The sequence below is a fragment of the Magnolia sinica genome, chromosome 19 (assembly GCF_029962835.1).
Source record: "Magnolia sinica isolate HGM2019 chromosome 19, MsV1, whole genome shotgun sequence".
Taxonomy (NCBI): domain Eukaryota; kingdom Viridiplantae; phylum Streptophyta; class Magnoliopsida; order Magnoliales; family Magnoliaceae; genus Magnolia; species Magnolia sinica.
This window is the reverse complement of record NC_080591.1, coordinates 12,747,725-12,771,315: the sequence shown is the minus strand read 5'-3', so window position 1 is coordinate 12,771,315 and position 23,591 is coordinate 12,747,725. Positions and strand designations below refer to the sequence as shown.

General features: G+C 41.4%; 2 protein-coding genes across 2 annotated transcripts; both read right to left on the bottom strand.

Annotated features, from left to right (window-relative positions):
* Nucleotides 1-1,221: 1,221 nt before the first annotated feature.
* On the bottom strand, nucleotides 1,222-3,705 carry LOC131234520 (CASP-like protein 4A4). Its single transcript, XM_058231460.1, has 2 exons — nucleotides 3,476-3,705; nucleotides 1,222-1,441 (listed from the first exon to the last, which is right to left on the bottom strand). Exons 1-2 carry the CDS (start codon nucleotides 3,703-3,705, stop codon nucleotides 1,222-1,224), a joined length of 450 nt encoding a protein of 149 aa, XP_058087443.1.
* A 1,640-nt stretch (nucleotides 3,706-5,345) lies between these two features.
* On the bottom strand, nucleotides 5,346-23,387 carry LOC131234374 (ATP-dependent RNA helicase HAS1). The gene is made up of 12 exons (XM_058231201.1): nucleotides 22,796-23,387; nucleotides 19,873-20,058; nucleotides 14,236-14,421; nucleotides 10,549-10,632; nucleotides 8,196-8,237; nucleotides 8,045-8,116; nucleotides 7,303-7,602; nucleotides 7,171-7,209; nucleotides 6,644-6,748; nucleotides 6,485-6,553; nucleotides 6,267-6,392; nucleotides 5,346-5,790 (listed from the first exon to the last, which is right to left on the bottom strand). The coding sequence occupies exons 1-12, from the start codon at nucleotides 23,219-23,221 to the stop codon at nucleotides 5,638-5,640; spliced, it is 1,788 nt and encodes a 595-aa protein (XP_058087184.1). The 5' UTR covers nucleotides 23,222-23,387; the 3' UTR covers nucleotides 5,346-5,637.
* Between the last annotated feature and the right edge of the window lie 204 nt (nucleotides 23,388-23,591).

The window sequence follows — 23,591 nt, the reverse complement described above, 5'->3', positions numbered from 1 at the left end:
CTCCCACTGTGTCATGGTCGGTTGGAAAGGGGTGTGGCCTTACTCGCCCGAGGGTAGGGGGCAATACTAGGCTGAGTTTGACCAGCTCGCGAATGGGTCCGCTATCGACGTGCCGGATAGGTATTGGCGACTATTGGCCGGGCGGATAGTGAGGTTTCTTACGCTCACTTAGGTGCGGCTAGGAGAGCGACAGTGCCATTTGGAGTGTATTGAACCCGGTGATTATCCGAATGAGAACTGTACCGATACATGTTGAGGATTGGCATGCTTGAGTTGCATCTTGCATCGCATGGCCGTGTTATGGCCGATAGCATTCATATCTTGCACCGCATAGCCTTGTACGGTGATTGCATTCTTGTGCTCATCACCATGATTTCGCATCACTCTGACCTCGCATTTTGAGCACGTTTATATTCGCGCACACACTTACACCACCCTCTAAGCTTTCCATGCTTATGCACGATTGATGCGTGCGGGTGACGCCAGAGGTCGCAGCAGCATTGAGACAGGGCGTGCTAGAGCTTCGGAGTTTTGTTTCTTTTATTACATTGTATTTTCTCTTTCGCCGTATTGTACTCAAAAGTTTTTGATCATAGTGGATTTTGTGGTGGTGTTCTTGTGGTTATTGTTTGTGGGTTATGCTTTTGTTATGCTCATTATGAATCGGACTAATGATTTGAAACCCTCCTTGTAGTATCCCAGGATCGGAACCTGGTGAATGGGTGTCGGAGTCCGAGAATGGGGTTCTACTGAGATGTCGGCGCCATACAGTGAGATTTTGAAGGTACAGTTCTAGTATTTGTGAAAATGCTGCACAGGCAAACTCGGCTCAATCTTGGCTCGAACTTAGCTTGAACTGGCCCAGGTTGCTGACCGAACCGAGCCGAGCCGAGTTCGAGCTGAGGTTAGCTCGACTCCTTTCGACTCGACATACACCCATACCAGTCCGTAACTAATGGGCTGGACTGGCCTTTTTTAGCCAGGCCCAACCACACCAGTAAAGGATACCAAAACCATCTTCAATATTGTGGTGACTCATCCTCACATGAGACAATCGGTTATCCCATCCAAATTGTGGGGCAGATTGTGGATGAAGAACATCTCGAACACTGATTAAGGAATCCTAACCATCCAATTGATGGTTAGCAAATGGATGGATAAAAATAAATTTCAAGGGCAAAATGCGATGGTTTCTATCATATGATCAGTGAAATGTTTGTGTTATAATCCATTTATAACTGGGTCAGCGACTTTGACGGTGTGGATCCTGGTACAAGTAGGACATGTGTACGGTGGAAAGGTTACCTGGTCAAAGACGAATGTGATGGAGTCGCATAGATTATCTGAAATGAGAAGGCCTTTGAAAGCAATGTCATGTAAGCCTTTGAAGAGCAGAGAAAATGAGTAAAGGGTAGCTAAGATGGCAACGCCAAAGCAGTACCTGCATTTGTAGCAAAGTGACAGTTCTTTTGTCAAAATCCTGCTAAGTGATCTACACCGTCGATCTCATGGGACTTTCGAGATCATGCAGATGGAATGATTCTAAACCTTTTGTATGACAACTAGAACGTAGACGCTTAGAATTCAATGGATTAGAAGTCAGGTGATCTAATGGTTGAATCTTTCAAATGGGATGACTTTTGGGTCAACTCACATATAAGGTTGGGCCCACTAGATAAATGGATTAGATCACCAAACCAACGGCTTTGATCACTTGGATCGATGGTTTGATCATGCGTGCGGATGATTTGGAATGACTTGGATTGCATGGTGACTCAAAACCACATAGCTACATGGTGTTAGGACTCTGTGTGGCCCACGGTGATGTATATGTTTTATCCACACCATCCATCCGTTTACCCAGTCGGGTCTAAGGCATGAGCTGAAATTGAAGCATTTCGAAAGCTCCAAGTGGACCACAACACAGGAAATAATAGGGATAATGACATCAACGGTTGAAACCTTTCTAAGGCCGATAGTGATGTTTATTTGGCATCCTATTCATAAAGTCATCAAACTTGGATTAATGGAAGACACAAATATCAAGTGGATCCAGAACTTGTAGTCCTAAGATGTATTCAACGGTAAGTATTCAATCCCCATTGTTTCTTTTGGTGTGATTGACTTGAGCTTTGGATAAACTTCAATCTCCCTAAAATGAGCCAACACTAAGGAAGAACAAGGTGGATAAAATACATATATCATGATGAGAACCGTAGAGTCCTGACATCATATGGGTCAGTACCTTCAAGAGGTGGGTCCCATCATAACAGGCCATTAAAAGTTTTTTTTTTTTTTTTTTTTTTTTTTTAACATGCAGCATAACCCATTTTTCAGCATTGCCAAATAACGTCTTCTTTTCTTCAAAAATATCGTACAACATACTATACTTGGCTATTAAAGAGACATAATTATTATATTCAACTGTTGACCACAAAAGAAAGCCTTTTTCCCTTGAATATGTAAAAATGAGAGGAATTTACATTTTGTTTTAATCCACCATTTAGAAGATTTAGATCAATTGCCATGTGGCCATGTGGGGGCCATGACTAAGTGATGTGTTTTATAACCACATATGAGAAAGGGAGGGTTTGTTTAATAATGCTAGAGAGAGAGAGAGAATTTATTAACTTATAGTGAAAAGGGAGGTTAATTAACAAACCACTTTAGAATTCAAAGAGATTATTACATTACTGCAGTAAAAATTTTCTAAAGGAAAAGCATGGCTCAAGAACCCAAGTTGTAAAATTGGAAATGGATGGGCCTAAGACGGGACCCATCATGCTTTGGAATAAACATCCAAAAAGTGGGGCTGATCATGCTTTCTTTTGGCCCAATAGATAACAGCTAATGAATGGGATTCATCGTTCATCAGGCCAGAAAGGAAAACTGGGCCTGGCCCAGATTGGATCATGGAACAATAGTGGAATGGGTAGGTGGTGACTGATCAGTGGATTGTGTAACTCCTCTACCTTGTTACATAGATATAGGGCTGTCCAAGGGTGGCAATGGACCGGGTAGCCTGACTGGGCTTGGGACTTGCATGCATGGCTTGATCAATTTTCATGTTGGGTTTGGACTCGGGAGTCATTTTAGTCAGGCTACCTGACCTGACTTTATATGAATTATCCTACAAATGTCATTCCAATCTTCAATTGGGCAACCAACCAATCTTGAATGTTGACGGTTGATTTCATTTTTTCTGAAATATCTCTATTTCCTTGTGCATGTGTGGCCCACTTCATACTACAGATGGATCAGGAACATTTAATTGGGAAATAGAGATTTTATCAATTTTCAGATTGGGTGGGGCCAGGCCTGAGGCCAACTGGGCCTTGGCATGTTTTGATAGGCCCATTTGCAGTTTGGAACGAAAGATTGGCTTGGTCAATTTGCACTTAGACCAGAAGGCCCATTTACTCCCCTAGAGAGAGAGAGAGAGAGAGAGAGAGAGAGAGAGAGAGAGAGAGATCACCTGAGCTCGTCATAATCGCCGAAGAAAGGATGTTTGTGGAAGAGTGGAGTGGTGAGGGAGATGGCGGAAACAGCGGAGAAGAGAAAGGAAAAGAAGCGAAGGACAAGGTTGGAGTAGAGAAGGAAGATTGGGTGAGAGCTACTCCAACTTCCTGAGGTGTTTGTGAAGGGAGAGGGCGTTGGATATGCCTGCTGTGTTGGTGAGTACAGCACTGGCGACACCCCTGCCATCTCTCTCTCTCTCTCTCTCTCTCTCTCTCTCTCTCTCTCTGTGGAATAACAAGGGGGTCCTAGTTCTAGAAATGTAGTTGACCCAACGGCTGAGATCGCGTGGCTCCACATATGTTACACGGGTCATTTGAGAAATTATACGATGCATGGCGCGCATCTATGCACAGTATACACGAGTTTTCAATCCTGGATAAGTTGGGCTCATGCTTGGGTGATCCTGGCCGTTGGTCTATGGTATCCCCACCATGGCTCAAAGGCATCCTTGATAAGACGATCTTAACCTTTCAATTCGGTGCCTACACACGGACGGTCGAGAGAAATGCAACCATAGTTGTACTTCCTGTCCATTTTTCCCTCCCATAAAACGTATGGCTGTGATTATTAAGTCATGGTTATTTTTGGGTCACTTGCAATCCACTTAATGTACTGATCTGATAGGTCCACATGAACTGGAAACTAGAAATGTCCAATTAAACTATATAAAAAGGCGATTGATGGCTTGGATTGCTTAATCGATGAACTTTCCCATGGGGGGACACCATACCATATTGGCACAATAAATCCATGATGAGGCTCATCAGATGAACGGTCTAGATCACGGAACGAGGGGCCCCACGCATAGTAATAAAAGGATTCCTCACAAGTTGCAAGAAAGATGGGAACAGTCATGGCAAAGACTAAGAGATGAAGAGCATCTCCTAACCCTTTTGGTCAAGTCTAGTCTCCTTTCTTTTTAGTATTATATAGTGGTTGGCAAAAATATAAAAAGGAGGCAGGTGATGGAAAAGGAAAGGAAATGAATCATTTCCATGTCTATCCCGTCTGTCCATTTGTTTACTTAGGTCAATCTTCCTAATTCCAGATTCTAATCTTAATCGACGGATCATACAATACCAAACCTTGAGGAGATGTATTTTATGGTGTGTTTGGATGCAAATCTACTAATTGAATGGAAAGCACAATCAGTTTTAGAGAAAATTGAGATGGCCAAACGGACTCCCCACGCATGTACTTAGACATTGAAGGTTCCATGTAATCTCCCACCTAATTTTAAACTCAACTTTTGCAATTCAATTCTATTGTGCATCCAAACGCCGGGGTAAGAAATGACCAAACCTTCAGCTTATCGTGTAGCACAACCCAGCATGACGTGTCTGCATTGTGGCTGTGTCATATGGGTGGGAACATCTGAGCTGCCCAGGTGGGACCCATTCGTATATGCCATGGCTCAAAACCCAGGTCTCAACTGCCCGATCATGCTATCTGATGATATAAGTATTCTCATTGAAAACTTCGCACACGTAGCATACATGTGATGCTTGAAAATCTACACTGACACGTGGTGCATGCAGGGCACTTCAAGATGTAGCATGCACAAATTCGTAGACATGGAAAATGCAGCATATTTTCAGTGCTTGAAGATGAATGGTGGGTAGCACTTATAGCACATTGGGACGTGTGACGTGTACCATGAGCATACCATATCACTAAGTAGTTGGTCTCTTTCTCTACACCATTCATTAATAAATTGTCCTGCGCATGGCACACGTATGAAAGATCTAGACTGCCCATCTGGTATACCCCACTATAGGCGAACCACATCTAAATACCATGAAATTATAGAACCTTTGCCGACCCAATATCGAACAGCCTCAGCACTAAATTCAATTTAATACATGTCTACAATACATCATCTTCCTCAGCTAATGCCAACCATCGATCAGCACAAATAACCAAAATTGTAATAATAAGCAATTATATTAAAATGTATAAAACAAAATCCTACAAATGCAAGACTATCCACGGTAGCTATTGCATTGAGAAACTGCTCCCACGATGAGAGACTGCCCAAATTTTCGAAGCCTCTTGGCCTAGATCAAAACATATTTGGAGCAGTGATCAGTGCCTAGCACCCAACAAAATGTCTTTAAATCACCTTCCCCTTTGGTTGCCATATGGGTTGCTTTCATTGATTCCATGACGGCTGCCCTCGATTCTTCGCTTCTTCCTAAACTTGGAGGCACTGCTGTCTATTGTTAGATTTATCTTCGGAGGAGAAGAGAAGCAGAAGGAGGTGGCAACAGCCTGTTACATAATCCACAATACTCATTATTACCAGGATACTCATTCATACAACCCAGCCTGTATCTCAGTGATACATACCGCTGATTCGATGGGACCCACCTTGGTTGGTAGCCCACCCCAAAAATCTCCCAAGTTAGAATGCCCTAGCCATTTCGGGGACCAAAGGTCTCGAAGAAAGACCAAAGTCACATGACTAGGCTCTTCCAATCTAGAAGATCTTTTTTGGCACTCCTACCATGGATGGACCCATTAGATCAACAGTCAGGATTTCCAAACCATGGGTCCCATCGTAGCAGGAAGCATGATCAGGATTCAATGATTCCTCCTGCAGAAGACCAATGTCCATGACAAATCCAATCCTATTATAGCCAGCAGCAGTGGTTACCACTAGCTAAAGTTCCATGCTGAGCCCATGCAATACATGGTCGGCTCCCACTGCTTAAAGCCAATGGGAATCCACATGCTCCTTTCATTACCTGAAGATCAAGGCGGTGTACGTTGAAGATATCCTTCATGGAATGTGAGTTATATGCCAATATATAGGATCTGTATGCTTCTTTCGCCGACTTATTCAAATAATAGTTGCTTGCCACCAGCTCCACCTGCATCAATTCATTGCCGATTCAATTACCATGAAAACAAGGTCCTACAGAAGACGAGCAGCAGCAGATTGGATGTGAAGGACGAGGCATACCAGACGGGACTGCACATTAGCCAGCTTCTTTTCGCTAAACTCGTATTCTTTCAGTGGGACTTTTGCTTCCTGCAGCCATGGGGGAAAAGGGGATAGTCAAAATCTTTGGGTCTCCCATCATCAAACCGAAGGATGGCTGTTAAAGAGAGAATACTAGACCTTGAGATAACGAAGAAATTGCAACTCTTCTGGTATCAAAAACAGCAGCGCATGTCCCTTCCCACCTTCACCACGGGCTGTTCGGCCAACCCTGTGAATGTACTCCTGACAGAAGATCACGAGAACGAGTGAACTTCAGATGGCCCATCCCAGCCAAAAAACAAAAGAAACAAAAACCACAGATACCAATGCTGCCTGCAAAAGAAGATTTCTCAATCCTAATCCCACATGCTGCAGCACGTAGCAAAATCCAGACAATGCGCACACCAAAAATGGACAGGGAAAAAAAGTGTGACAGCCCATAACCAATGGACACATACTGCCCAGTTGATAAGTACAGGGTTTTTTTTTTTTCCCGAAGGACATAGCAGTGAAGCACGTGATGAATGAACCAGATCTTGCACACAGACCACAATGGCACATGCAGAGAGTGCGATTGACAACCCTACTCACAGCTAGTAGGTCTTAACAGAGTTCAATCAGAACATATATGCAAAAGAAAAAATAATAATAATAATAATAGGAACCTTTGGCTCATCTGGAGGATCATACTGCACAATCCAGTCCTACAAAAAGAAGCAAAAGGCAGCAATTTTACATCTATGCAAGATGATAGTATAGAAAAAATAACAGCCCAGATGTCATAAAAGTAAACAAACCACAGCAGGGATATCGAGGCCGCGAGCAGCAACATCTGTACATAGTAAGATACCCTTCTCTGCCTTACAGAAGTCGAAAAAGGTGGTGGTCCGTTTCTGTTGCTTTTGCTTCCCATGGATATCAAGGCATTCAACATGAATATATCTGAGAAGCTCCGCGTGGTACTTCACAGAGTTACAGGATGAGAAGAAAACCATCACCTTCTTTGACAGATTCCTCCTCAAAAAGGAATATAAAAGAATGAATCTCTTGGCGCTTGGCACAATACAGTAGCCCTGCTGCAACCCTTCAACAGTAACCTACATGGCCCGTCATCTTGTGAGCATGCTTTAATGGTAGAGGAAATACATTGAAATACATTAATGTCACACGAACAATTCCCTGGCCAACAAACTGTGCTGTGGGGCCCACTATTTGGTGATCCAAACCATCAATATGGTGGACCCATGATAGATGGAACATCCTGTAAACTCCCCCGTCCAATGATCCTAATTATCTGATTAGACTCCCAGTAAATGCGGACTACTTGTAGTTGTTCATTTTCACTGGATGGATGGGGTTATCTGATGGGGGGGATACCAGGCCATGGGCCATCCCCTGATGGGGCCCACCAGATCAACGGCTTCTATGACTGAAACGCAGGACTTACCTGTACCGTTGGCCACTAAAACAGAGAAAAATAGTTTCTTTCAATCAGACATCAGAAAACACCTCATGATGGAAAGCTTTCAAGAGATTTACCTTTGACCTCCCATCATCTACTCCAACATATATTGGAGCCTTATTGAGCGACAACCGTGCAAGATCTTCAACCTGCAGCATGAATTGTTTTTTTTAAGTGGGTCATGCAGGGGAAAATGGCAGGTGCAAGATTCAGATTAGAACAACATACCTTCTTAGTTTGGGTAGCAGAAAAAAGAGCTGTCTGCCTCTCCTGCACATTCACGCAAATGTACAATTGGTTAACATGGCAATCAAAGGTAAAACAGGCAATTAATTAAAGAGGATAGAACATTGATATACAAACGTCATAACATTGTTACAACAAGAACGCTCACCCTCTGTTATGCGACAAAAACGCCTGTTAAATAATTTAATCAGCCACCATATGGCAGGATAACAACCATTGTATGAATAATGCAGGGGCATTTTCACACTGGGCTCGAGTGGGGTCACCTGTGAGATGCGGGGGCACACTCGAGGTGGGTGAACCCACGCAATTTGGAGCCCACGGGAGGAGGTCTCGTGTTCAAGACTCCTTAACAGGGGTGATTAATGCACATTTCACACCGGGCTCGAGTGGGGTAGCCTGTGGGATGCGGGGACACACTCGGGGTGGGCGGCCCATGTGATTTGGGGCCCACGAAGGGGGTTCAGCCGAGGTCATAAGCCCATGAGATGTGGGGACTGAGGTATAAGATAAAGAGATTAATTCGTCATACTCTGATAGTTCGAGCTTTTAGAGCAAGTGGTTAATTGTCCTGCATCAAATTGGTATCAGAGCGGGAGGTCTCGTGTTCGAGACTCCTCACCGGGGGTGATTAATGCAGGGGCATTTTCACACTGGGCTCGAGTGGGGTCGCATGTGAGATGCACGGGCACACTCGGGGTGGGTGACCATGCAATTTGGGGCCCATGGGAGAGGTCTCGTGTTCGAGACTCCTTACCAGGGGTGATTAATGCGCATTTCACACCGGGCTCGAGTGGGGTAGCCCGTGGGATGCGGGGACACACTTGGGGTGGGCGGCCCATGTGATTTGGGGCCCACGAAGGGGGTTCGGCCGAGGTCATAAACCCATGAGATGTGAGGCCGGGGCTATGAGATAAAAGGAATTAATTCGTCATACTCTAACAGTTCGAGCTTTTAGAGCAAGTGGTTAATTGTCATGCATCAATGAAAGCCAGTTTTTAACCATAACAGCATTACATTATGGATTATGACACATTTCCCGATAAACAAAAACACCCATTATTTCCGACAGGCCAGATATTTTCAATTTTTCCAATTTTTTTGTTTTCATAATGGCCATTGCCAATATATAAATGAAGTACCATGAAGCTGTCATGTGTTCATAAAACCATTCCTGTAAGCGACACCATAGAAGCCAATTGTAGAAAATCCGGTAAGGAGTTGGCATCAGAGATCTTGGGAAGAGGAAGCTTAAACAAAATTACTCTGATAAGTGGATTTCAAAACCACCATCAGCTAAAGAAAATGATATGGGAAGCATCGTTGTGTGTTGAATAATGAGTGTGTATTGAAGGCTTAACCAAGAATTCAGGGTGCTAGGGAAAGAATCATCAATCAGTAGGGTAACTTGGTAGGATACTATCAAGGGAAAAGATCACCTCAAGCATCTGTTAAATGGCAATCAGAAGTTGATTATTGAATGGCATGTACCTCCTCCGTCATGTACAAGAGCCCTTTTTCACCAAAAGGAATTATATGAGGCTTTAGATATGCACCCTGAGCCTTGAGTTTAGACAAAGAAGGCCCATGGATAGGCAATCAGATGTTGGAATAATAGGCCCTGGATGAGAGATTCACCAAGCACATGCTTGAATGAACATTTCCGACACCTCTATTAGCAACAGCAAATAAATTGTCAAGAAGAGAACGCAGAAATGGTGATAATACAGCAACAGTTCACATGCAACAAAAAAAAGGACCAAATATTGGACTGTTTCAACCATCCAACCTAAGATATTTTCAGGGAATCTTTCATAATCTAAAGACCAATTGGACCAACAGTCCGCATTACCAGTCCATGGGCCACACCTTTACAAACTCAAGGCTTGAGGATGCCATGCATATACTTGGCTCAAGGCTCATACAACTCCTCTTCCACCAACGGGTCATGTCAGCCTTGCCTAATAAATGAAGGGAGAAAATTGGACTGACATGGATAGAGAAAAACACTAGTGAACAAGATGCAAGATGACAGTTAACATTGCAACTCAGAGGAAGCAGTTTCAAAGAGATCAAGTTGCACTACATGAACTTAAAACATTAATCCCACCAGGTGCAACCCATACGATGGAACTACCAAGTAAAAAAATTGGTGCAATAGCATACCTAGTGTAACTTTCGAGACCTTTCTAGCAGATAAAATTCCTCTTCGATCAACATCACAATCCAAAAAATTGACATAAATAGGAAAATAGAAATTAAAAGTGTCCCCAGTAGATAGGAAGTTACCAGTTTACATCAAACCAAAGTAATGGCGGAAAGATTATCCACTTACCTTTGGAAGAATTTTAATGATTTGCTTCATTTCTTCCTCAAAGTTCGCTTCCAATATTCGGTCAGCTTCGTCGATCATGAGGCACTACACATTCAAGAGAATAATAGGAAAATATCATATATACATCGAAACCACTGCTAACAATAATTCTAGATTGAAAGCTTGAACATGTTAGAACATCTGAGCTAGTAAATAATTCTAAAACTGAGATGTCAGACAAGTTAGAACTTCAATTAGAACTCATATTCAAGTAAATTGGCTCCATATATATTCTCCACTGGATAAAAATTTTGAAACATAAAACCAAATAAAAATTATAAAGAGAGACATAGCAGATTTGCAACATCTTGCATTATTAGAGTCATTCATACAACAAAATAGCACGTGATGAAAGCTAAGTAAGGTCAGCATTATCTTGTCAAATGAATAATAAGCAGCAGTTATTCGCATATCAATAGCTACTATTATGCAACAAGTTTCTGACCCAAACTGTCATAAATGGTATAGGGGAATCGGGATATCATGGAAAAGATAGGTTAGAATTTCTGGAGACGAAAAGCATTCCCAAACTCCATTGTGTTCAAAAGAGGTCAGATTCTTGTGAAAAATATACAAGCAAGAAGGACGAAAAGTTTTTCCTTCTGTCGTTCAGGTAGACAGCGAAACAACCTTTAGTAAACATGAAGACCTGGAAACTCCAATTCAGCCAAAACGTGAACAAATTTTCTACCCGATACCATAGCCATAGTTCTGTACAAGTTACAATGCATATTGATTGTTTATCTTCTACATGAGCAGCCTCCTAGACAACATTTCCTCATAGAAATAGGTGATCGGGAAGCCAGGGCCAACTGGGATTTGTGGTTTGATCAGAAACATCACCAAAGAGGTTATTCTGCAGCTTTTCAGGACCATCAGGTTTCGGCGATTTGAACTTCGCTGAAGGCAAGGCAATTGTTCAATGCGTTAAGATAGCAAAGAGGAAGAAATTCAACCCCGCTATTTTGAGACTCGTGGAACATTATTAATTGGATTGAAGATATGGGGTGATGTCACCGAAGATATGAGGGGGATGTGATTGAAAATATGGGGCTGATTTAGATATGTAATTAGGATTTTCTATATTTAATTTTGCTATTGTTAGGATTTTACCATCTTAGGTAGATTAGATTGATTTGAAGTCAACTATGATTAATTTGAAATCAATCTCTTTGTTGGAGGGACTCTCATTAGAGATTCACTTAGAGTCTATAAAAAGGGGGTTAGCATAGGAAGTGATCATTCCAATATTTTTCTAAAGGTGAGCCCTTCTTAAGTTCTGTAAGAGATGAAGTTTGATATCAATAAAGTTCTCTCCCTCTCTACTCTAATATTCTTGTGGGTGTGCTCTTGTCCATTTCTTTGTGATTCGTTGTCGATATCTCATTGATTCGATAACTAGGTTGCACCAAAGATCAGCTAGTACATATAGTTTTACATAGCGTTTTTCAACACTTCTCTACAAAATATAGCTTTCAAATGGATCAACAAGCATGTATCATAGGAATGGCATTGAGCTTCATTGCATTTTATTGATCTCTCTTTCGTCTTTCCCAACTAAGATGTGAATAGGCTATTGACCATGGCCATGTCTATCCAAATCAAGGAATTGGCTTGAACAGGAACATATAGAGGGGCACCCCTTATCAAACTTCAATCACACCCATACAACATAGGTACTCGGGCTTTATAGAAATATTTAGATATGGTGTGAACTATAACGATATTAATAATTGAAATTGTTTTAATGTAAGGAGAATTTCTGTTTCTGTTGCTCAACATTGTCTCAACATGATGGGGGGACATCATGCGCACGCGCGCGCACCCCACCCTACGCACGTACTCAAGGAGGGGGAAGGCCTCACTATCAATCTGGATCAACGACGACATCTATGGAGGACCTCTTAATTAGGGAGCTGTGCTATGGAGCATTGGAGTGGACCCGATCATCATGTGGATTCCACCATTAGATCTCATGATCGTGGCCCACTACCCTAGATGATCTAGGATTTTGAGTTTTGGTTATTATCATTATTATAAACATCATGAATAGTTTTGATTACGTAGATTAGTTGTTATTTTTGTTACTTCATCTCTAAGTATTAATGTGGGCACATGGCGCAGCTTTTGGAGTTTAGGGTTTTCTTATAAATAGCAACCCTATGTAGGTATTTTTCATTGAAGTTTTATGAATAAAATTCGGTGTTTTTTTCTTCTTCTTTATCTCTCTGAGTTGAAGAATCTAATTGGGTGCAAAATCCTCCCTTCCTCGAAGGACTAGTTACCATGGTGTGAAGCCACAACCATCCCAAATCATCTTTTACTCCTACACCCCACATCCATCATCTTCTACAGCCCTCCTATCTTCAGATTCACCCCTTTTTGTACTCAGGTTCTCCTCCACAGCAGATTTTCAGATTCCGGCCCACCAGAGGGGTTGAAACTTCAGCGAAGCACCACGCACAAACCGGGCAGCGGATCGACACGAGATTTGGTGTGTGAGTGGGCCACCCCTGGCCGATCCCACCCCAAGTGGCCTTTTCTGGTTCCGTGGGCCCCACACACTTGCGGGCAGGGATTCACGCATGTGCACCTGGGCCAGGTTCTTGTCCACATGCATGGATCATCTCAGGTTCCTTCTCTCTTCTATTTCTCTCCTCTCTCGCCTTATATCCCCAACTCTAACCCTAGATAGTCTCAAATTCCAAGTATTTCCAACTTTTGCAAACCCTAGATTTTCCCCTAATTGAAGCATGGTAAATCTCTTGAATTGAGGAACAATCCTTTGCAAGAGTGGATAAATCTTACACTCCTTTGGGCATTGTTTGGTTTATAATTTTACTTGATCCAATCCTAAACTTGTGTAGGCTTGGACCCCCGTAGAATCCCCTGATTGAATGTTTGATCGAATGTGGGACGTGGAATTTTATGATTGTTTAAAATTGATATGATCGAAAGCTTGAAATCTTGCATATCACATTTAATTTCATATCCTGCATCACAACATAAGGAGCAGCTTTATTTGTGTTGCTTCATACCATTTCAAAGGAATAAACTGAACATGTATATTGATCAGAGCACAGAAAAATTCACATTGTTTCGATTTCACGTCTTCAGTGAACAGTCAAAGCCAATAACATAGATCCTGATTTCCTGCTGAGGCCATCTACCCGATTATCAGAATGCAGCTACGCACATAGAAGCAATGGATATGAGGTTTCAAAATGCCAACGAGCTGTTTCAAAGACATCTGCACTTGCATAAAGGATTCACATAAAAAGAAACCTGTAATTGAATTATTTGAACCAGAACAGGCAAAATCACATTCCAAGAGCGTCACCTATCATTTAGAAGAGAAAAGACCCTAGAAGAACGCACTAACAATGTGCATAAGCTCATTGGTTCCAGCCCTGCAATTCATCATTTACTGCTCATGTTCGAGTCCCCAACTTCCATATCAACAGGAAACCATAAATTTAAACCAATTAATATTTGAAAAGAATTAGAATCATCATTGTCCAAGTCTTATCCAACTAATTGGAGTTGGCTATTTGAAAAGAAATAGAATAAAAGCATTAAAAGCAATAGTGCAACAATTTCTATATATTCATGAATGACTTGTGGAAAAGAAAAGGAAGTGCTGCTTACCTTCAAATTTTTATATATGAAGCCCTTAGTAGACTGAAGATGGTCCAGAAGTCTCCCAGGGGTTGCCACTAGTAGATTCACCCCCTTTGCAAGCCGTTCTGCTTCTCCCCTTCGAGCTGAACCACCAATAACCAACCCGTGAGTCTGTTTGTGGTACTTGAGAAGGTCCTTTGCCACAGCATGCGTCTGTTACATCAGAAGGGAGGAACATAAATCCAGGAAGTGCTCATATTTACAAAATATCACTGCAGTACTTCTACATGTCTCACTAGAATGACAGGATGGGACAACCCCAAAAAAGACTAAGATTGGACTACTTAAACCCTTGATGATTTCACTCTTCTTCTTTTCCTTTTTTTCTTTCTTTTTTTTTTTTTTTTTTTTTTTTTTTTGAGAGAGAGAGAGAGAGATGACAAAAAAAATTTTAAAGAAGCTCGCAAAAATGAGCAAAGAATACAACACCCACACCTAACCTAAATCAGGCCCAACACTCTAAGAGGGCCGAGATATTACTAATAACCTCCTCAACTCTAACCTGAAGATTCCTGAAAAAACAACCGTTTCTCGCACCCCAAATGACCCAAAACACTGCCGAAATAAGAAGCCTCTACCTTGCTTGATGATTTCACTCTTTTTGTTACAGGCTTACAGCCACCCAAAAAGCCTTCACTATAGCGTGGCTGACCCACAAAATGGTTAGATCCACCTTGTTGAACTGAGCGGTGGGCCACACTGTAGAAAACAATGGCCAACTGTGAGCCACCTGAGAAAATCAAGCCTATCCAACCATCATGGGGGCCACGCCATAGAAAACAATGCACAGCCACCCAATCACCTCCACTGAAGCATGTTGGCCCACATGACGGTTGGATGGGTTGCATGCCATGACATACACCACAGCAAGCCTGACATAGAAGAATGTTGTAGAACGGTCCTATTCTACAACATTGCATACGAATCAAGAATACAGCAACTGGACCGTCTTGTAGGGCTGATTGACCAGCCAAAATCTCTTCTTCAACAGCTTTGTGGATCTCTAGAATCGAAATGTGGTTTTGGGGGCCTTAGGTGAAGAACGGTAGAGAGCTTAGGGCTTGAAGTTGAAGGGGTAGGGCTTCACAATCAAAAGTTGTTTCTGTTATAAAAGCCAGGCTTTTGTGTTTATTTTACACCATTTCAATATGCTTGTGAGTCTTCAGCTGTATCCTTGTCGCACTTGTAGAGATAGTTAAAATTGCATTATAGGTATGATTCTAGAAATATACTACATCCTCAATAGGATTTACGGTTTGAATGGTCTGGATAGCTGTACTTTAGTGCTACGTGTGAGGAGGATGAGTCACCACCATCTTACAATTGGTGCTCACAAAAATGTATAGAGCAAAAGTCTTAAAAATATTAGAGCTTTAACTGTTGCATACAATACTTCTGCTACACCCTACACACAGCATAGCGTGTGCTATGCTACAAATAGCTTATGCAACACAAGACTTGTGCTTTTTGGGTGCACTACGTAGCACCACAGCTATGCTATGAGCGCTATTCAAAACAATGCTTAGAGATGATGCAGGATCTATTCCCATCATCAAAATAGGTCCAGATGCAGACCACTTGCTGTCTGAATAAAGATCAAGGCCAACGCTATCATCCGATTGGACTAAGTAGAGATCCCAAATTTGTTTGAAAAGTTCAATCACGATACTTTCCACGTCTAGCTAAGATCCTTGGAACATTACTCATTGTATTTCATGAACAATGAATTGAAGAAACATTTTGCAAAAATGAAGCTGAAGTGGAAGCACAACAATGACGCAGTAGGCTCCATCCTGTGGGCACTAGGGAGGAAATAAGGCGCAGGTTGAACGACAGGTTCCTGGCCCTTGAAGAAGAAGAAGAAGGAGAAGAAGAAGGAGAAGAAGGAGAAGGAGGAGGAGGAGGAGGAGGAGGAGGAGCAGGAGAAGGAGCAGGAAGAAGAAGAAGGAGGAGGAGGAGGAGGAGGAGCAGGAGCAGGAGCAGGAGCAGGAGCAGGAGGAGGAGGAGGAGGAGGAGGAGGAGGAGGAGAAGGAGAAGGAGAAGGAGAAGGAGAAGGAGAAGAAGGAGAAGGAGAAGAAGTAGAAGGAGAAGAAGAAGGAGGAGAAGGAGAAAGAGAAGGAGAAGGAGAAGGAGAAGAAGAAGAAGAAGAAGAAATTGCCAAGTCTCAAATTCATCAATGGCTCAAATTATGCCACATGGAATTCATCCAACGGTTAAAAACACTCGAACTTCTTGAAAGTTCCACGCTCATCTAGTTACAAGAATCTACCAAAGAACTCACGAACCTTCCAAAGACCTCTTTACTTCTCTACAAGACATTGGCTTATGCTAGAATTCTCTACACTCTTCTACTATGTATAAGCCTCTCTGTACAAGTAGAGCCAAAAACATTTATGTCCCTCAAATAGCCTCCATGCCCCCGTGACAAGAGCCCCCTAATTGCAACAGATTTACAAGAAGATATCAACAGAAGATGGTGACAATTTGAAGGTCCCTAAGAATCCAGTAGCAAATTAAGATGACAGCCGCTAGGTGCATTTTCAAGCTAGGGGGGTATTTGTCACAACAATTTACCTTGAGCTACTTGACCCTACGCGCAACCATTCTCTCTATGCTACCACACCAGGAACATGACAGACCAGAAGATTTGGAAATGGACGCTGATGGTAGCTTCTCTTCCAAATCATTCTAAAACATTATGGTAGCTTCTCTTCCATACCCTTTTTTTCCAAATGATTTGCTCTAGGGAACAAATGTCTTCTCTGCCTGACTGCATGCCAAACTATGGGGAGCTCCCATGCCCCCAAGATTGCAGGCCTTTGCTTAACAGCAGTGACCAATAAAGCTTTGCTTTTAGATTCTCTTCACTAACATCATCAAGTGTTTCCAATTAGATAGACTTCAAAAGAGTTGTCAGGATTTTCCTAGCATTTTCTTCCTCCACCAGGAACACGAGGAAACTATGAATCATATCCTCCTCCATGGTACCGTGGCTCAAATAGCATTGGACTAATGAAGGAAAAAATGAAAGAATATTTAGCAATAAAGCTATCTTAATAGATAGAATTGAGAATCTAATTATTGCTTAACTAGGTGACTTTTAGACCACAGGGAAAAGGTCATTCCAGATCTGACTTACGCCAAAGATTGGAAAGCTGCACGCTGCAGTGGTAAGGTATCCTCTACAGCCAAACCTAAGGTAGCAACCCACAACAGACTACTTAAGGCTTAATGTTGACAGTTGTTCCCTTGGAAACCTGGTCCTTTCCAGTATGGGCAGCACCTTCATAAAAGTAAAGGGGAGGTTGTTCAGGTTCTCTCGAGGCCCTATGGTGAGGTTGGCTTAAATGATACGGAGGTTTTTCTCTGCAGAAGGGTTGTGAATACTGTTGACTTATTTTTTCAGGCATCTTGTCATTTAAGGAGATTCATGCACCATTATAGCGTGCGCCTCACCCATGGAGCCAAGGACATGAAAGATTTCATTTTGCATTTTGCAGAGTGACTGCTTCCGGTTCATGTGAGTGTTATTATCTCTAATGTGCTGAGAAATGAAAATGAGATCACCAATTCCCTTGCAGCAGAGGGAGTGATGACTGACAAGAGGGTCAATCAGTAACATCGATTCCTATCTTAATGTGTTCTCTTTTTATTGGATAATTTTTTTAGTAACCATTCAGAAAGAATGATATCATGCTATGGACATATTAATATACACTCCTCTAACCAAATCTGACATGCAACAAGAATTATACCATGCTATGCACATATTAATATACATTCCTCTAACCAAATCTGACATGCAATTCATATCGAATGTTAGTTCTAGAAAATAAATGGCTCTTTCAATTATTCCAGCATGAGTGCTAATCAGGCATTCTGGCTAATTCAACTATGAGGAAAGGAGAATAACCTCTTTAAAAAATCCCTCCAGTGCTATTTGCCGCCGTTGGAAAGAGGTTCTTAAATGGAGTCCCAAATTTGATGTTCCTAAACTTTGATGTAGACGCCCAACCCCCACTCCAACTGGTTTAATATTGTTGCTTATATTATTTACTAAAATTATTGACAACATTAACTATTTTTTATTGAAAATAGAAAATGTAATAAATCATTGAAAACATTAATTATTTTTTACATTTAGTGGAAAATCATTTTTAATGTACGCTACATAGGGTGTAACATAAGCTACATTGGGTGTAATGTAGGCTAGGCTACACATGACTTAACCTATTTTCATAAGCTACATAGCAAGAAGGCTAAATGCTATGTATCGTGAAAGCTAAGCTACACTACATAGCGTGAAGACTAGGCTATAATACATAGCATAAGCTACACGCTGTGTAGCTTAAGCTACTTAAATCACTTATTTGCAATGACCATGGAACTGCTCTTCTGGAATTTTCTGGGCCAGTAGATGTGCAAGATTCGAACTACGCAGAAAGCAACATTGCTGCTGCAAGTACTGAAACTACTGGTTAAGTTCGACTTTATTCCAGCCGTAAAGGAGGGTTATTCCCAAAATGCAATATGGTGGGCCTCAATGGGAAGATGTTTGAGGAAAGTGCCAGACATGGCAGAGGTGTGGGGCCTACGTAGAGGTAAAGCCAATATCATTCTTGCATAAAGGCAGAGATGCCAACGAAATTGCAGACGCAGATGCTAAAGAAGGAGAATCAAGACAAGAGTTTAATGGTGTTTGATGATAGGGTGTCGTTGGCATGTTTGGGCTTCATGATCTAGCAGGTCCTGCCCTTCTCATTGTATGGCAGGACCTGCCATATGTTGCACTACACTCTTGTTTCTTTAATAAAATCTTGATTACTCTTCCAAAAAAAAAAAGAAACTCCAACCGTTTGGACTCATCTCAACTATTTTTTTCCTTCTCTTTTATTTTCTTTTCAGGAACAAAAAGGTTATGTCAATTGGCAGTGGCTTTCCCAGGCCTAGGCTCTTTTTTACTAGCTGCCTTTCTCACCTCTCTCACAATAAAATTTATCACGCAGGGTGGTTAGCTAATACAATTTTCTTGCATGCACAACCACTCATGTCAAATGAATACCCAGCTAGTTACTAACCAAATGGTAACAGCATAATTTCATGTGAAAATATATGCACATCTCATAACCGTTACTGCATTTAATATGACAGGCAACAACAGCAGCACTAACTGCATTTTTGCAAGTGTAGCGGAGAAGGGAGGCAGCTACAATCTATAGATCATATGGTATTATGTAGATATCTAATTCTGGACTCTGCAGCAAAAGAACACCAAACATTGGAAATCATCATCTACAGCATCATATAAGATCTGAAGATGAACTACAGAATCAAATCCACCAATGATTCCTGAATAGCAATTAAAATTACACAATGAGTAAATACAAGCCAAAAACCATTGACATTGCTTTGCACCCCAGATGTGGATAACAACATCCACCTCAAATGCAGAAGAAAACACATGATGGTAGCTGAAAGAATTTCATCTGCATGTGAGATTTGCCCCGATAAAGTGAAAAAAAACTACTAAACTTCATATCTTAAGTTGACATAATTTAATTCTTCGCTTCTATTGACAATGAGTAAAGATGGTAAAAGATGAACCTGTATGGCAAGCTCCCTAGTTGGGCATATGATGACAACGCCCGTTCCATTGCGAGGAGTAAAGCAAATGTTATACAACAACTCAACTGCAGGTATCAAAAATGCAAGGGTCTTTCCAGAACCTGTCCTTGCAGCCCCAAGAACATCTTTACCTTCCAGAAGTGGAGGGATAGATCTAGCTTGGATCTGCAGAAGTAAATCAATGAAAATTTGCATTAGCCTTCTTTAGTACAAAGACTCCAATTAAGAAGTGTATGGTGAAAGATTAATCTATGTCAAGGCAGCTAAGAAGCTATATTTCTCTGGGTCCTAGTGTGTCAAATATGCAAGTTGGTGTCAGATTCTTAAGACATGCAATACGTCTCCACCATGTAACATTGCCTAAAAATGAGGGCATTTCACTCAAGTGAAGCATGGCGTGATGACCATCGTCATCTAAGCCTTGCCCCCAAATAATTGGGGTCAGCTAAGGAAAAAAAAAACACTTCAGCTGTCCATTTCTTTTGTACATTGAGGGCAACCAAGTAGTGAAACGACTCGATTTTTAAGCCGAATGATCCAAACAGTGTCCTACCTGATGCAAAGCTGGGGTTTTGCACACGTGCTTGTATGCAGAAGAGCAGGGTTCTACATGCATGAAGCCATAGCACACGTGCAAATATGGCAGACATGTCCAAAATCAAATCTTTCCATCAGGTGGAACACAATATTTAGATCTTTTGGCTCCTCAGATACAAGCAGTGTTTCAGGTATCCGTATCAATGCCCATCACACCCTTAAGATATAGAAACAGATCGGTATTACATGGAAAATATCACATGCATCGTGGAATGTATCATCATCTAAGGGAAACATTGGAGAAGCATTAGGAAAATGATGGAATTTTTCAATGAAGTTTAAGAGATGTTAAATGAGACATGATTACACAGTTAGAACTCATAACACTACAAAAAAAAAAAGCATACACAATAAATTCCCATTGTATATGAGCATAAACTATGCGTTGTTTGATAGAAGTAATGCAGCTACATATCCAAATGAGCTCATATCATAAATATCCTAGAGTACAAATAATAAAATACAAATAGCATAGACTAAAGAGAACAAAAAATAGACCTTTGCTCCAATCCCACATCAGGTTACAAGGCGGCTCGAACTCGTCGTCTCCAACCCCACTAGGGCATTTTGTAAAACAAACAATCATTTTTAAATTTTTTTTATTAAATTTTATAAGAATAATTTCTAGATTTTTTTTTTTTTTTTTTTGAAGATTAACTGGACACTTTGTTTTTGAAGATTAACTGGACACTTTGTTAAGAAGGCGCCAAACTGGCGCAAATCACATCCTTAACAAAAAAGAAAAGTTGAAGTCTTGTAGGGAATTTATACACAGCCCATTCAACTACAAGACATTTAACCTTAAAGATAACCTCCCCTTCCTAAGAAGTAGCATCCCTAAAACACCTTCCGTCTCTTTCCCCCTAGATGACCCAAAGAACAGCCAGCAAGGTCAGCCTCCAAATGATCCGATAATGCTTCTGAAAATGGGCACCATGCCAAGCAAGAAGGAGGTCCGGCACTAATTTTGTCATGACCCAAGAGCAGCCAAAGGAGCTGAGGATAGAGTTCCATACTCTCCTAGCAATGGAGCAATATATGAAGAGGTGATCAATAGTTTCTGCATCCGTCATACACATGACGCAGATATTCGGAAGAACCATGGCCCTTTTCTGAAGATTATCAACAGTTAGAATTTCTAGATATTGTTCATTAATTTTTATTAAAAAATAATAATTTTATTTCCAAAAAAGGAGTGTAGTCGAACTATAGATCAGCCTACACTTATCAAAAGATAGATTAGACAATTTTGGTTGATCATCATATATTTCTAAAAATTGAAAAAAAAAAAAATTCTTCTCTTTTTTTTTTTTTTTTTGAAATTTGAGAAAGTGTTACCAAACTGTAAATCAACCTACAAGTAGTGCCATAAAATTTTTAACACTTTGCTTGCAAATTAAATGGGTGAAAAAAGAATTCTTATTTTCTCCCGAATGCTTTCGTTTTCCCCAAATAAAAATAGAAGCATAAAATCCATAAGTATGCATGCAAAACATGCATGAAAATGGATTTCCAAGTTCTTTCTACCAATGGTATCAATCAGAGAGTATCAACTCATACACTGGTTGATACTATCGATATTTAAAGCATTGCACACAAGAAACTAAAAATATGTTTAATAGAATAGAAGCATTGTGAGGAACAAATTAATATTCCGACAGCAAGGCTTTTGCTAAGCTGTCTCCATTATTCGCATGAATAGTGATACACTGCAGTATTCTCTCTACTAAACTACGGTCCATGTTGCAGACTTCACCCACAAGTTTTTCAAGGTTTTTGTGATTTGATGGTGAAGATTATCTGACCAATCTGATTTTGGGGTATAATCCATCCACAATCAGACCCACATGTTGGGCAGTGAGTGAATGTGTGATAAGTGTAGTAAAACCTAAGGCAGGGATTTGGATTTCTCAGTCTATCATTGCCAGTAATAACAGAAAACAAACAAAAAAAAAAAAAAAATTCCACTGAACCAAAAATAAAAAGAAATTTTTTGGAGAGAACCAAAAATTATTTAAACAGACAAAAAGGAGATAAATGTAAAGTGCAGGAATGTGGCACATGAGCAACAGATCGAGGCCATCCATCTGGTGGGAGAATAGGTTGTGAGTGAAAATCAGGCAAGCTGGGTCAACAAACAAAAGATGAAGAGTTGAAATGATCAAGCAGCAGCCCACATTGAACATGCGAGCTTAGCTGACCTGATGACAGCACCGGCCCAATTCCTAGGCGGCAGTATATATGTTGCGGGGCCACCCAACAAACGGTCCGGAATTGCACAGGCAAAAGAGAAGCAATCACAAACCTGTGTCATGTTTTCGAATCCCATGTCTTGTATTGCTCTCATGGTTTGCTCAGACAACCCCAGAGAGGAGAAAGGCTCTGTGCTCATGATTCCAGAGCCGCTGCTGCGGCTGCGCACCAACCTCCGCTTCTTCGCATCGGGAGCTTCTCCCTCCTCCTCCTCCTCCTCCGCCGCCACAGCAGCAGCAGCTTCGACAGCATTGAAGTCGTCTCCATTATCGTCAGACGCGTCTGACCGAACGGGCTCTTCGTCTTTCTCCACGGTCACTTCGGCAGCTTCTTCTACTTCTTCATCTCCTTCGGTGATTGCTTCCATCTCAGCAGCAAGGAGTCTCTTCTTCTCCTTCTTCATCTTCTTCCTCTTCCTCCTCTCTCTCTCCATCTCGATTTCTCCTGTTTCAGTCATCGCAGCTGATGCTAGTTTCATTCGTGTCGCTGGGGTTAGGGTTTCCTCCTCCTTTTCCTCTGCTCGCGTCTCGTTTCTTTCGTTCTTCTTCTTCTTCTTTCCGCTTTAAGTAGCCGTAAGTAGAGTCGCAGTTGAGATCGCGGAAGAGTTAGCTAGAACCCTAGAAGAGAAAGTTCATTATGCGGGAAGCGGATTGGTAGTATACCAGCCACCAGCTATATAGCTGGTGTATTGACGTCATCAAGTTATACCCAAACCGTCCATCCATTTGGCGAGCCCGTCTTAAGGTTTAAGAACAAGACATATCTAAATATCAAGTGGACTACACTAGAAAAGGCAGCGGGGGATTGAACGTCTACCATTGAAACCGTTTTAGGGAATTTGAAATTTG

What these genes read in the sequence shown, in the direction of transcription:
- LOC131234520 (XM_058231460.1), bottom strand. Translation starts at nt 3,705, where the DNA reads ATGGCAGGGGTGTCGCCAGTGCTGTACTCACCAACACAGCAGGCATAT. An exon ending in GGCGATTATGACGAGCTCAG is followed by an intron (nt 1,442 to 3,475) that starts GTGATCTCTCTC and finishes CTACAAATGCAG; the next exon opens with GTACTGCTTTGGCGTTGCCA.
- LOC131234374 (XM_058231201.1), bottom strand. Translation starts at nt 23,221, where the DNA reads ATGAAACTAGCATCAGCTGCGATGACTGAAACAGGAGAAATCGAGATG. An exon ending in GCCTCGATATCCCTGCTGTG is followed by an intron (nt 7,210 to 7,302) that starts GTTTGTTTACTT and finishes TTCTTTTTGTAG; the next exon opens with GACTGGATTGTGCAGTATGA. An exon ending in CTAATGTGCAGTCCCGTCTG is followed by an intron (nt 6,393 to 6,484) that starts GTATGCCTCGTC and finishes GAATTGATGCAG; the next exon opens with GTGGAGCTGGTGGCAAGCAA.